Source organism: Cebidichthys violaceus, unplaced genomic scaffold (assembly GCF_023349555.1).
Source record: "Cebidichthys violaceus isolate CVI_PGR_0920_01 unplaced genomic scaffold, fCebVio1.0.p SCAF_31, whole genome shotgun sequence".
Classification (NCBI taxonomy): domain Eukaryota; kingdom Metazoa; phylum Chordata; class Actinopteri; order Perciformes; family Stichaeidae; genus Cebidichthys; species Cebidichthys violaceus.
Window position 1 is genome coordinate 768,579 of NW_027176495.1, and position 12,543 is coordinate 781,121.

General features: G+C 47.4%; 1 protein-coding gene across 6 annotated transcripts in view; it reads left to right on the plus strand.

The window, feature by feature from the left end:
- syne1a (spectrin repeat containing, nuclear envelope 1a) overlaps positions 1 to 12,543 on the plus strand; it is a 123,313-nt gene that overhangs the window by 92,445 nt on the left and 18,325 nt on the right. For all 6 annotated transcript variants that reach the window (XM_068724679.1, XM_068724676.1, XM_068724678.1 and 3 more), the window contains 31 exons: positions 1 to 101; positions 277 to 427; positions 589 to 717; positions 849 to 1,022; positions 1,100 to 1,315; positions 1,408 to 1,509; positions 1,620 to 1,739; positions 1,826 to 2,026; positions 2,124 to 2,297; positions 2,397 to 2,528; positions 2,652 to 2,848; positions 3,045 to 3,177; positions 3,292 to 3,474; positions 3,579 to 3,728; positions 3,822 to 3,998; positions 4,087 to 4,242; positions 4,334 to 4,489; positions 4,590 to 4,760; positions 5,005 to 5,138; positions 5,249 to 5,453; positions 6,132 to 6,314; positions 6,423 to 6,569; positions 6,682 to 6,836; positions 7,202 to 7,349; positions 7,485 to 7,579; positions 7,688 to 7,922; positions 8,265 to 8,459; positions 9,389 to 9,514; positions 10,632 to 10,787; positions 11,221 to 11,379; positions 11,580 to 11,746. In XM_068724679.1, the coding sequence (XP_068580780.1) occupies positions 1 to 101; positions 277 to 427; positions 589 to 717; positions 849 to 1,022; positions 1,100 to 1,315; positions 1,408 to 1,509; positions 1,620 to 1,739; positions 1,826 to 2,026; positions 2,124 to 2,297; positions 2,397 to 2,528; positions 2,652 to 2,848; positions 3,045 to 3,177; positions 3,292 to 3,474; positions 3,579 to 3,728; positions 3,822 to 3,998; positions 4,087 to 4,242; positions 4,334 to 4,489; positions 4,590 to 4,760; positions 5,005 to 5,138; positions 5,249 to 5,453; positions 6,132 to 6,314; positions 6,423 to 6,569; positions 6,682 to 6,836; positions 7,202 to 7,349; positions 7,485 to 7,579; positions 7,688 to 7,922; positions 8,265 to 8,459; positions 9,389 to 9,514; positions 10,632 to 10,787; positions 11,221 to 11,379; positions 11,580 to 11,746 (4,928 nt within the window). The remainder of the gene's footprint in view (positions 102 to 276; positions 428 to 588; positions 718 to 848; positions 1,023 to 1,099; positions 1,316 to 1,407; positions 1,510 to 1,619; positions 1,740 to 1,825; positions 2,027 to 2,123; positions 2,298 to 2,396; positions 2,529 to 2,651; positions 2,849 to 3,044; positions 3,178 to 3,291; positions 3,475 to 3,578; positions 3,729 to 3,821; positions 3,999 to 4,086; positions 4,243 to 4,333; positions 4,490 to 4,589; positions 4,761 to 5,004; positions 5,139 to 5,248; positions 5,454 to 6,131; positions 6,315 to 6,422; positions 6,570 to 6,681; positions 6,837 to 7,201; positions 7,350 to 7,484; positions 7,580 to 7,687; positions 7,923 to 8,264; positions 8,460 to 9,388; positions 9,515 to 10,631; positions 10,788 to 11,220; positions 11,380 to 11,579; positions 11,747 to 12,543) is intronic.

Here is a 12,543-nt window from a genome sequence, read left to right on the forward strand (position 1 = left end):
GAGCTGCAGGAGCAAGTAGCTGAGCAGAAGAGGCTGCTCCAGTCTGTAGCCAGCGTTGGAGAGGAGTTACTCAGCCAGCAGACCACACCCAATGGGGACAGGTACTTTCCCTCTTCCCTCTATTCTTCTCACACTCACTTTGTCATTCCTTACACAGCTGGAGCTTCTGTGATTTTAGTTAAAGGGTAAAACATTTAATTACATTTGGAAGTTGCCGGTGAAATACCACTCCAGGGACCGACCTCTTACCACGACTCTCCCCTCTACCTCCCACAGTGAGGTGTCCATCCCAGGAGGAGTGTTGCTGGAGCCTGAGACCTTGTCTCCTTTGGACCAGATGAGACAGCGCTGGGAATACTTGAATAAAGATCAGAGCACAAAGCTGCAGCTCTCCCTCAACTCCATGGAACAGGATCAGCTTAGCCCGGTACACATGGCGCACACCGTGAAGTGTGATACTTTTAATAAATAGTGTTAAGTCGACCCGTGTTTTGAGTTGTCAGAAACTCATTATTTAAGGCTGATTGCATTCTGTAGGTCATTTCAGCTTGCTGCCAGTCTGACCTTTTATATGTCTCTTGTAAGCAGGTCCTCCACCGGTCCCGGTTGTCCAGCCCCAGTGTGGTGTTCAGAGGCATGTCTGCCAGCCACGACTCTCGCTCTCTCAAAGCTTTGTTTGAGTCCTGCAGTCAGACTCTGGAAAGAATCGCCAATGAGGTGAAGCACAGATTTTCATTACTTATTGTTTCCCAGTGGGAATGGTTTCTGTGTCTTTAAAAAAGAAACAAAAACATTCTCACTGACAGATTTTAATGTACTGAGTAAATATTCTTTGTTGTTCCTCACAGACGGCGGATGGGGACAGCAAACTGGCAGCGTCTTTAGGAGGGACAGCAGTCCAGCAGGACCTGTATGCTGCGGTTTCAGCAGCTTCCTCCTGGTTGGATGCTGCTGAGAATCAGCTGCTCTCTGGTCCTGTGCTGCTGTCTGAAGATACAGAGACGCAACTTTCCAATCAAGAGGTATTAATGACGCACAATTAAAACTCTATTGGATGGAATGTATTGGCCATGTTGCTGACCTTTGCTTTCCTGTTCAGGGTCTGAATAAACAGCTGAAGGCGATGACCGGGGAGGTGAACCAGTGCAGAGACCTTCTGGGCGGAGGAGCCGGCCGGCTGTGTGGAGGAGAGGAGCAAGCCCTGATGGAGGACACACTGGAGGGCCTGCAGGAGAGGATGGGGCTGCTAGACTCCACCCTAGAGCAACACTGTGATGCTATGAGGGACAGGCTACAGGAATACTCAACCTTCCAGGTACAATAGCAACGCTGTCAATCCACCAGTCTGATTTTGAACAGGAAAGTTGCCTCAGTTAGTGAGAACATTGTTTCTGTTGTCCTCGACAGAATGAACTGAGGATGCTGTTCACTGCTCTGGGGGAAAATAAACACCTGCTGCTACAGAAGATGGCCGGAACTGTGGACAGACCTGCGTCCAAACAGATAGAGGTATGATACAGACCAAGGGCAGATACACAAATAATACAAAATACAGATCCAGTGAATTGGCAGTAGCTTCTCAGAAGACGTGTTCTTTAAATGTGTTGCATCTTTTGTAGACATTATCAGAGGTAGAGGAGAGTCTGAGAGAGTTTGAGCAGAGAGTGACGGAGCTGAAGACAAGAGCAGAGGGACTCCAATCTGACCAAATCTCCAACCAGGAACTTCTCAAACTACAGGTGATGTCAAATTCCCTATGGAGCTCATTTCTTTTTCTCTTACACTGTGCCCATGTGGTGACAACATGTTGGTGGTTTTGTTTTAGGATGCATACGAGGAGCTGGTTCTGATGGTGGGTTCCAGACGTAGCAGCCTGAACCACGGCTTGTCTCTCAAGGCTCAGTATGAAGCTGCACTTCATGACCTCACAGACCTGGTGGACACCGCCCAGGACAAGATGGCTGCCGATCAGAAGATGACAGTGGCTTCTGTCATAGAGGTCCAGATGTTACTGGACAAACACAAAGTAAGGAGGGTGGTCAAAAGTATAATTGTTGTTCACCTAGAGACATATTTCTTTCTTTTCTAACATTGTCTTTTAAACCTGTTTTCCTTAAATACAGGAGTTTTTCCAGGGTCTGGAGTGCCATATGATCCTCACCCAGGCGCTCTACAGTAAAGTGTCCAGTCTGGTGGCGCAGAGGGAAAGCCAGGCCCTGGAGGAGACCATGGCCTTAGCCCACAGTGTGCTCAAACAGGCCCACAGGAGGGGAGTGGAGCTGGAGGGCATACTGGAGGTGGGAATGAGTGACAAATAGGAACAGTACAATTCAGTTAAATAGAACGTGTAGAATGAATTAACTTAGCCTCTCTCTTCTCTCTCCTCTCTTTAACAGTCATGGAGCAGGCTTGTGGAAGACTACCAGGCTGTGTGCAGACAGCTGGAGGCTGTGGAATGTAGCATCCCTACTGTAGGCCTGGTCGAGGAGACGGAGGAAAGACTTGTTGAAAGGATCGGCCTCTTCCAGGTTGGTACATTAAACAGGCTGGAGACACATAGATGCACAAATAAATGCATTCTCATACCGCATGACACTATCAAGATGTCCTCTGACGTACCCTATAATATCGATTATCCCTCTGTCCTCTAGCGTCTGAAGGCCAGCCTGACGGAGCATCAGTCCCAGCTGTACCAGGTCCTGGAGAAGGGCAAGAGGCTTCTTCTGTCCGTCGGCTGCTCAGACTTAGACAACCAGCTGACCCAGCTGGGAGATCACTGGCTCTCCTCCACCACCAAGGTCAACAAGGAGCTGCACCGCCTCGATTCCACGCTTAAACACTGGAGCAGGTCTGTGTCTCACAATACTCTGTGAGTTTGTTTAGTTTGACAGTGTGCCAAGAAGCAAATCAATCATGCAGCTATGTGAGTCACCAATCCTGTGTGTGATGCCCTGAGGCTCAATGCAGAAAGAACTATTCCTTTAAATCATTCAGAAGCAGTCGGAACAAAAATATCATATTTTGTCCTGTGGTATCACCTTCAGGTACCAGAGTGAGTCAGCGGAGTTGAGCCACTGGTTGCATTCGGCTCTGGACCAGCTGGAGTTCTGGACGACCCAGTCCGTGACAGTGCCTCAGGAGCTAGAGACCGTCAGAGACCACCTATATGCCTTCCTGGTTAGTTTGAGCGGCAACAATGTGCCGCACACTTAAAATAATAAAATCTATATTATTAATGAACGCATTGGTTTGGATTGCAACTTAACTTACGGTCATTTTTGCCTCTGACAGGAATTTTCCAAAGAGGTGGATGCTAAGTCGTCTCTGCGCTCGTCTGTGCTGAGCACAGGCAACCAGCTTCTGCGATTGAAAAGAGTGGACACAGCTGGTCTCAGGACGGCCTTGGGCCACATTGACACTCAGTGGGCTGAGCTGTTGACTCGTATTCCTGTAGTACAAGAGAAGCTACACCAGGTCTGACGATAGCAGCCGTGGAACTTTAATGTTTGTCAAGAGGTTCTGTCCTAGCTGGTACTGCATTATGGCTACATTGTAACCCCTCTGCTGTCGTCCCTTAGTTGCAGATGGAGAAGCTGGCTTCCCGGCACGCCATCACTGAGCTGATGAGCTGGATCTCTCTGTTGGAAAACCTCATACAGGAGGACCAGAACAAAATCATGGGAGCTGTAGGCTCAGTGTTGGTCCAGGACTTCTTACAGAAGTATAAGGTAGAAAACAGCGTTTCAGTTTTTACGTTGTGTCTTTTCTCTCATTCCCTCTTCCTCATCACAGTCACATCGTGTCTCATTTATATATCGCAGGGTTTCCGCATAGATCTGACCTGTAAGCAGTTGACTGTGGACTTTGTAAACCAGTCAGTGCTGCAGATCAGCAGTCAAGATGTGGAGGGAAAGCGCAGCGACAAAACCGACTTTGCTGAGAAGCTGGGAGCCATGAACAGACGATGGCAGATACTACAGGGGCTCATTGCTGAAAAGGTGACGTTTCAGTTACACTGTCTTCTTATAGTTTTTAGTTTTTAGTTTCTGAGTTCTAAAATTGTGCTGAATTCCGTCTATATTTTAGATTCAGCTTTTGGAAGGACTTTTGGAAGGTTGGTTGGAGCATGAAAATGGAGTTCAGGCCTTGAATACCTGGCTCACACTACAGGAGGATAAACTGAAGAAGAGACACAGGATAGAGGATGTGGCATCTGTGCAGAATGCACTTAAAGACTGTCAGGTACGCGTGCGTACACCGATGCTATGGATGCAACACAGTTTGAGTGTTATTTTTTTTTAGGAAGTAAAAACAAAGGATTTGTTTGCTGCAGGAGTTGGAGGAATTAGTGAAGGAAAAAGAGAAGGATCTAGAGAAAGCAGAGGAACGAGGAAATGCTCTCATCCAGGATAAGACAGGAGCAGCCTGCTCTGTTGTCAAAGAGACCCTTAAAGGACTGAACCAATCCTGGGCTCATTTGGACCACATGGTGAGCTTCTTTGGAACCCTTACCCTCACGATTGTTGCCTAAATTTCCCCAATGTACTTTTAAGATCCCTACACGGTTTGTCTCCCACCTTTCCTATCAGATAAGCCAGATGAAGGTGAGCCTGCGGTCGATGCTGGAGCAGTGGACGCTGTACCGGCGAGCTTCAGAGGAGATTAATGGTTACCTGATGGAGGGGAGGTACTCTGTGTCCAGGCTGCGTCTTCTAAACGGGTCTCTAGAGGCCGTACAGCAACAGGTGGAGAGTCTGGAGGTGAGGGGTGCAGATGTGTGCAGAGTGGCAAAGACTTTGCATCAGTTATCAGTACATAAAGTCATGCTAGAGATAGTTTACTGCAACAACTATTGCAGGTCAGTGTGGATGGAAACATCTGCTCAGTGTCCAAAAGACAATTGGCAGTGATGTCTCTTTTTGAGATAATAAATAGAATGTGTTTAGCAAATTTTACAAGCTTTGAAGGTGAAATGAACCTTTCGTGGGCCTCTGTGTCTTTAAGAACCTGCAGTACGAGATGGATAAACAGGAGAGCAGCCTGAAGAAGTTTGGCTCTGTAACACACCAGCTGCTGACAGAGTGCCACCCATCTGTGGCTGAAACACTCAACACAGCCCTCCAGGACGTCAACGTTAGGTAAGGGCAACAAAAGCACGTCCCCGTCCCCCTCGAGTGACTCTTGAAATTGCAGCAACTTCTGAGCTGAGGTCAATGTGCAGCAATACGTTTCTCCTCCCCTGCTATAGGTGGAACAGTCTACCAGAGCAGATCTCAGAACAGCAGAGGAGCAGTAAAGCCCTGCTGGGGCTGTGGCAGCGCTACAGGTCATCGTGTGGTCAGTGTGCGACGGCGGTTCAGAAACAGGAAGAACGTGCCGATCGCCTGCTGAAGAGCGCCACCGACAGGGAGATCACGGAGGAGGAGAGCAGCGCCTGGATAATGGACTGTGATGTGAGTAGAGATGGGACGGTGTAACACCCCCCCCCCCCCCAGCCTCCTTTCTGATATTTTGTGAATAAGCTCCAAAGCGGCTTGTCAGCTCACTATGAGGATTCACAAAGCCCCTAACCCCTCTGCAGAATACCAAATTGCACCCTGCTCTATTGTCTGCTTGAATGTAACAAAAGCCTTTTGAAAAGGAGACCGCAAAGGGAACGACAGGCCCCTGATTTACACTACAGGGGTCCCCCAGTGTCACGCTGGGCTCGTCGGGCCATGCTGGGCAATGTCTGGAGAAAGACTGTCCTACTACTGTAGGCAGACCGTTATTTGGACTGATTCAAACTTATAGTAGACAATTAGTGGTTGTTAACTCTTAACAACTGTTGTTTGTAGCTGTCCTGTCTGAAAAGGCTTCCTTACACAAAGCCTTCAGCAAAAGGATCACATGGCCTTCTTTGGGGACTGGAACCTTTTCAAAACCCACTGGATAAACACCTAAATATGAAAAAAAGGCATCAGTTTCTCTTAAATTATGACATTTTTGGATATGTCAAGGGTTCCTTTGCATTGAAAACACAGTCCTGTCGACCCCGTGACATGTAAATACCAGGCCTTTCTCCAACTTCTCGAAAACATGTAGTCCTTCTGTTCCTAACCCGCCTCTCTCTGGTGACATTACTGTTGCAGGCGTGCCTTGGTGACCAGGCCTCGGTGCAACAGTCCCTCAAGCAGCTGCAGGCTTTAGGGGAGCAGCTGAAGAGCCAGGTTGACGCCTCCTCCTCTGCAGCCCTCCAGTCTGACCACCTGTCACTCACACAACGTCTAGCAGCACTGGAGCACGCCCTTCACAGGCAGCAGGAGGTACTGCAGGTAGGAAAGCAGGGATTGTCGGGCCCAGGAAGAATGACAAACCTCAATATATGAATATGTTGTGCCACCACTTCTGTATGCTCACCGTTTCTGTCTGACTGTTTGCAGTCTGGATCTCAGGCCTGTGAGGGTTTCAGAGAGCAGTTGGACACACTGGTCCGTGAGGCCGAGGAAGCTGAGGAGGTGCTGAAGGAGTCTGACCCGGTCGGCTCACCAGAGCTCATTGTGGTCCAGACACGTATGGAAAAACTGAAGGTATAAAAAAAACCACGTTGCTGCAGTAAATTCATTAGATTCACTTTACTTTGACTGACAAAGCATGTTTGTTCCTTAGACTGTCTGACTGAAAACACTAATGTTCTCCCAGGTTTACCTGTTGAAGCTGAGCAGTCTGTCTCCAGACCTGGAGCGCGTTAACGAGTCGGTGTACAGACTGCCAGTCAGCGACAGAGATGTGAAACGGCTGCAAAGTCTCAACAGAGCCTGGGCCGCTCACTGCGCTCACCTCACTGAGAGGTTCAGGTACCTAGAACCTTGTTTAAATGAATATATTAAATAGCATTAGTTATTTCTGTTGTTGTCGAAACGTTAAATAATTTAACTTTCACCTTCAGTGAAACAACGGAACTTGTTTCTATCTGTATTCAAGAGAGTATCTTTAACTTGGGCTTTATTATGTACTTCACCTTCGCGTATAATATTATATACCTTCATTTTATTCAAAAAGTTGTAAAGACGGCAATATATTAAAGGCTTGTGCTGCAGAAGTGGTCTCAAATTGAAAGACCATGCTCTTCAATACAGATACAGTTACCTTCTTATATACAGTCTATGCTTTTTACTTTGAAATTCAATGTTTGGACTAATTCTCTTTTATCTATCTCCAGTAAACTGCAGGCGGTGCTGCTCCAACAGAAGAGTTTCCTCCAGAAGTGTGAGCTGTGGATGGAGTTCCTGTCTCAGACTGAGCAGAAGCTGGCCGCTGACATTTCAGGAAACTACCTGAATCTGCTGGAGCAGCAGAAAGACCATGAGGTCAGAGAAGCATTGAATTTACATGTGCATCTCATACTGTCTTTGTAGGTAGCGTATGTGTGTATTATGTACTGTGGCTATACATATATATATATATATATATCTCTCTCTCTCTCTCTCTCTGTGTTCTTGCAGTTGTTCCAGGCAGAGATGTTTAGCAGGCAACAGATTCTCTACTCCATCATCAATGATGGCCATCATATGTTGGACCAGGGACAAGTGGATGACAGGTAAAGACACACACAGAGACACACACACAATCCTATAAATATATCAACATGTCAAGTATCCAGTGGTGAGGAGCATACATGCTACTCTCGCTCTTGTCCCCCTAACAGAGACGATTTCAGTGTGAAGCTGGCCTTGTTAAGCAATCAGTGGCAAGGTGTGGTGAGACGGGCCCAGCAACGAAGGGGCATTATTGACAGTCTGGTCCGGCAGTGGCAGAACTACCGGGAGATGGCAGAGAAGCTGCTGCAATGGCTTCAAGAAGTGACTTGTGATCCAGATGAACACCAGCCAGGAGAAGCGGTTCCTTTGCAGCAGGCCAGAAATCTGTTGGATCAGATTCAGGTAAGTCTTTCACTGATCACCTCAATCTAATTTCTAATCTTCTCTGAATTGACTTTTGCTGAAATATTTATGCCTTTCACTCTCACTTCACCCAAACTATATTATTTTCTTATTTTAGAAGTTTTCATTATTGATGAGGTCACTGGAAGAGGACTTTAGGGTCATTTAAATTATGCAAATGCAAAAATGTATCCTATTTAAAAAACACTTCAAACTTACCACTAAATTGTCCAAAGCAAATCTAAGCGTCTCACTAATAAACCGTCACCTCCTCTCCAACCTTAGACTCCCTTAGTTAACCTGTACCCTCTCTGCCCACTGTCCCTGTCTCTGCTCCTCCAGCTGAAGGAGCGAGTGCTGCAGAGGCGGCAGGGAGGCTACATCCTGACGGTGGAGGCCGGCAGGAGCCTGCTGCTGTCGGCCGACGACAGGGCCGAGTCCACCCTGCAGACGGAGCTGATGGACATTCAGGAGAGGTGGAGGCACGCCCACCACCGCCTGGACCAGCAGAGGAGGGAGCTGCACGGCTTGCTCAAGGTAGGACAAAAACCGATGCTTTCATACGTTACATCCTGTGCCGAAGCCTCATTTGAGCGCAGTCCGCGTTGAAGGCCGGCTAGAAGCTGTGTCTCCACCGCGCTGCAGTGAGAAGGGTGCTGAAGGGCATCTAAGCTTTTAATGAGCCTGCTCCAGCTGTAGTTATCGCATGAATTATGCAACGCTGCATCTTCACTCCTGAAAAGAAGTGAGGGACAAAGACGGAGCCCACTCACTTCTGTCTTCAGATAAATTGCATCTGCGCACATGCTGAAGTACAAAATGGCACAAAAATAGTTAAATGTCAGGCCAGGGCACACACACACACACACACACACACACACACACACACACACACACACACACATGCAGAGTGTGGACGCTGCGCAGTGAGCTGTAATGATTTGAACTTTGCGAGGTAGATTTTGCAGACTGCGATCAGAGCTGACTGAGTGACGCTCTACAGAAGATGCATCTGGGAATTTGTCTCTTTTGTTGAACGTGGTTCTCTCCTTTCGTCCTCTTAATCTTATTCTCCTACGAATAGCAGCTACTGAAGGTGTTTTTGGCTTTTCTTTTACCATGACTCTTGCTTCACTCTTGCCACTTTGCCGCAGCATGCCTTACCAAATATTACCCTGTTTTATCCTGAACTGGACCGTTATCCAGACTCTAAAAATAGCTTTAATCCGCGCCCTTTGGAGCGGAACCTCTTTCTGAAGCTGTGTTAATTCTCTTCTTTTTGCTGTATCACTGTTTCCATGGGGTTGCTTAGGAGGTTCGGGGCTCAGTGAGCTGTGTGGATGTGGCCTGACTTAAACCTTTGCGTTGATGTGTGTGTGTGTGTGTGTGTGTGTGTGTGTGTGTGTGTGTGTGTGTTTTCTGCTCTCATTTTAACGGTGTGCGTTTGTGTGTGTGTGTGTGTGTAGAACTGGGAGCGATGTGAGAAGGGCATTAATGCGTCGCTGGAGAAGCTGAGGGCCTTTAAGAGGAAGCTGTCTGTGCCGCTGCCTGACCACCATGAGGAGCTGCACTCAGAGCAAATCAGATGCAAGGTGAGAAGAATCTAATACACACATTGAAATTGTGTTTTCTTCCTGGTTTATGTTTTGCACACAGGCATTCCCTCTCTCTCTCTCTCTCTCTGTGTCTTTCACACATTCACACACATTCAAACAGACACAGACGTGTCCTCCCTTTACCCTTCCATCTGGCTATGGGGACAAACAGATGAACAGACAGACCAGAAGCAAACACAAACATGAATCTATCTACCCGCTGCTCTCACTGTGTGACCTTGTTTGTCCTGTTTTCAGACTGTTGGTATAAATTTAGTTTATTTTCCTGCAGGGGGGAAATCATGTTGATGCTGTAATCACATTTTAATGAACGATAGTTGTTTTTTGTTTGCGGTTTGTTGTCATGTTTCATGCATGACATGTCCTGAGCTCCTCAGGGGAGGAGGAGGAGGAGGAGGAGGAGGAGGAGGAGGAGGGCTCTGAGAATAGCTGCACATAGTCAGCATCAGCTGAGGGGAAAGAGAGGGGGTGGGTAGAGATGGAGGAGGAGGAGGAGAGAGAGAGGGTGCGTGCGCATGAGAGTGAGAGAGCATCCCTGCTTGCAGTGGGGGTATATTTTTGTATGTGTGTGTGTGTGTGTGTGTGTGTGTGTGTGTGCTTCCTTTTGTGCGTATTGCATAATGGAGACGTTCTCCTGGTCAACAAACGATTACACCGCCGCAAAAGCGTCACAATGACGGACGAGGAGGCGACACGAGGTTTGACGCGTCTGTTACCTTATCTAGCCTTTCACCTTGAATGGAGCTGTTTTTGTATTAATATGTGAATGTAACATGTTACTCTTATTTTTATTTTATTTCTTCTTTTTTTCAGACAATCTAAATCATTACATTTAGAAGAAATTGTGTGTTTTTTTGCAGGATGTTTTGCTGTAATATTGCCAGTTTACTGTTCTGCTTCTCCTCATCACTATGTATGAGGGTGCAGCAGCTGCAGCTGAGCTTCAGTCCTTCTGTTCTGTGGTTTTTCTTGCTTTAGACTTTGGCTGTCGGTTAGCAGGCTAGTCTGTCAGTGCATCTTCACATCTCAGGGTTGTGGGTCACCTCTCTGTGTGTTTTTATAAATCATTTCTTTTCGTGACATGTGGTTGCAGGAGTTGGGGAGCAGTGTGGAGGGCTGGACCGATGACCTCACTTCCTTGTTCCTGCTGAGGGACTCCTTGGAGGGCGTGGTCAGTGCAGATGACATCACAGTCCTACAGGAACGCCTCCAGCTGCTACAGCGCCAGTGGGGGGAGGTCTGCCACCAGGTAGATTCACACAGTACCCATGACCATGATTTTTAAAAAAAAACACATTCTTGGGCTAATATTGTTTTATTTCGGAGCTTTCTCTGTGTAATCTCAGACTAGTTTGTGTTACAACCTGCCGTGCCTTCCTCTCTTTGTGGATTTAACTTGTGCCTTTAGTGACAGCGCTTACAGCTGGGGTACATTTGTCAGAGTAAGAGTTCAGCTGTGGCTAACTTTCCACTTCTCCGGATCCAAAGTGTTATTGTGAGCTGTGTGCTACTGTGAAGTGGGTTTGGTGAAGATTGACAGGTTTAGAATAATTACCAGGACTGGGCGTATTTCAGTTTATCTTCCACCAATTCTGTTCTTTACCTCAATCTTTGTTAACCACCAAAGTGTCCCACACGTTTCAATATTTTGACTCTTTTTTTTTTTGACTCTGTCCCCTCAGCTTTCCCTGCGCAGGCAGCAGGTGAGCGAGAAGCTGAACGAGTGGGCCGTGTTCAATGAGAAAAACAAGGAGCTGTGCGAGTGGCTCACTCAGATGGAGAGCAAGGTCTCTCAGAATGGAGACATCACCATCGAAGAGATGATCGAAAAGCTGCGCAAGGTGATTTAATGCAACAGCAAAAAAACATACCTAAAATGAACAAAACACTGCACATCTTTAGTGTTGAGTCCAGATTGTTTTGACAATTGCAGATCTTGGCCGCTGTTATGCCCTCGGTCATTATATTTACTAAATAAATTAACACTGTACCCGACACTCCCACCTCCCTGTGGTTAACCTCCTCGATGTCTCTCTACCAGGACTACCAGGACGAGATCAGTGTATCTCAGGAGAACAAGCAGCAGCTGCAGATTATGGGCGCCCGTCTGGCCAGGTCCAGCCAAGACAGCAAGGCGGCCGAGATCCAACACAAACTCAGCAAAGTCAGCGAGCGCTGGCAACACCTGCTGGACCTCATCGCTGCCAGGTGGGTAATGTGAAGGTTGGAGAACGGTAACTTTGTCACAAGGCTTGCTCGTCACTCTTCTGGTCCTCTGCTGCATCACTCCTCCCAGTGGAGAAGAGGGGGTTTTTGTGTGTCAGTGAAGGCCTGGCTTGGCCTCGGTTTGTGACACATGGTAGAAGAATTAATTTTCCCACAATGCTGCTGAGGCATTTCCTGAGTTCAGTGGGGTTTCCACTTAGTGAAGCTGCAAACTAAGCAGTTCCTCATCCCAACTCAACTCTTCACTTTTGTCTTTATCTACTTTTTTTGGCACTTTTGGATGCCTCCCCTTCCCAGACTCGAACTACCCCAGCTGCCCCCCCCCCCCCCTCCCCCTCCCTCCCAGCTGTTATCCTCTGGGACTGTAGTGGATGAAGGAAGAAAGGGGAGCACAGTGTCTGACCTCATGCAGGCAGCTGTGCCCTCTTTGTCTCTTATAGTACTTTACCTAAAGACAACAGGACAGAGTGCAGAATACTTTACAACGTAGTGTTTTCTTTAGACTTGTTTTTTTCTTGCGGATTAATGTATTGATAGTTTCTGATGGTTTTATTTTATGAAGAAACAAGGATCTATTGTTGTCCAGCGGATATGGTTTACGGGAAATCTTTTCTTCTTGATGTTCGCTCTCCGTTGAGGTTGGCTCACATGCGTGGAGCCTCCAGCCTTCGCTTCTGTTCATCCCACTTGTGTGTGTTGTGTGTGTGACACTCAGACACAGGCCAGCTCTGTGGCACATGCCTCTGACTGTCAGTCTGTTTTTAGAAGCAGCAGCACTT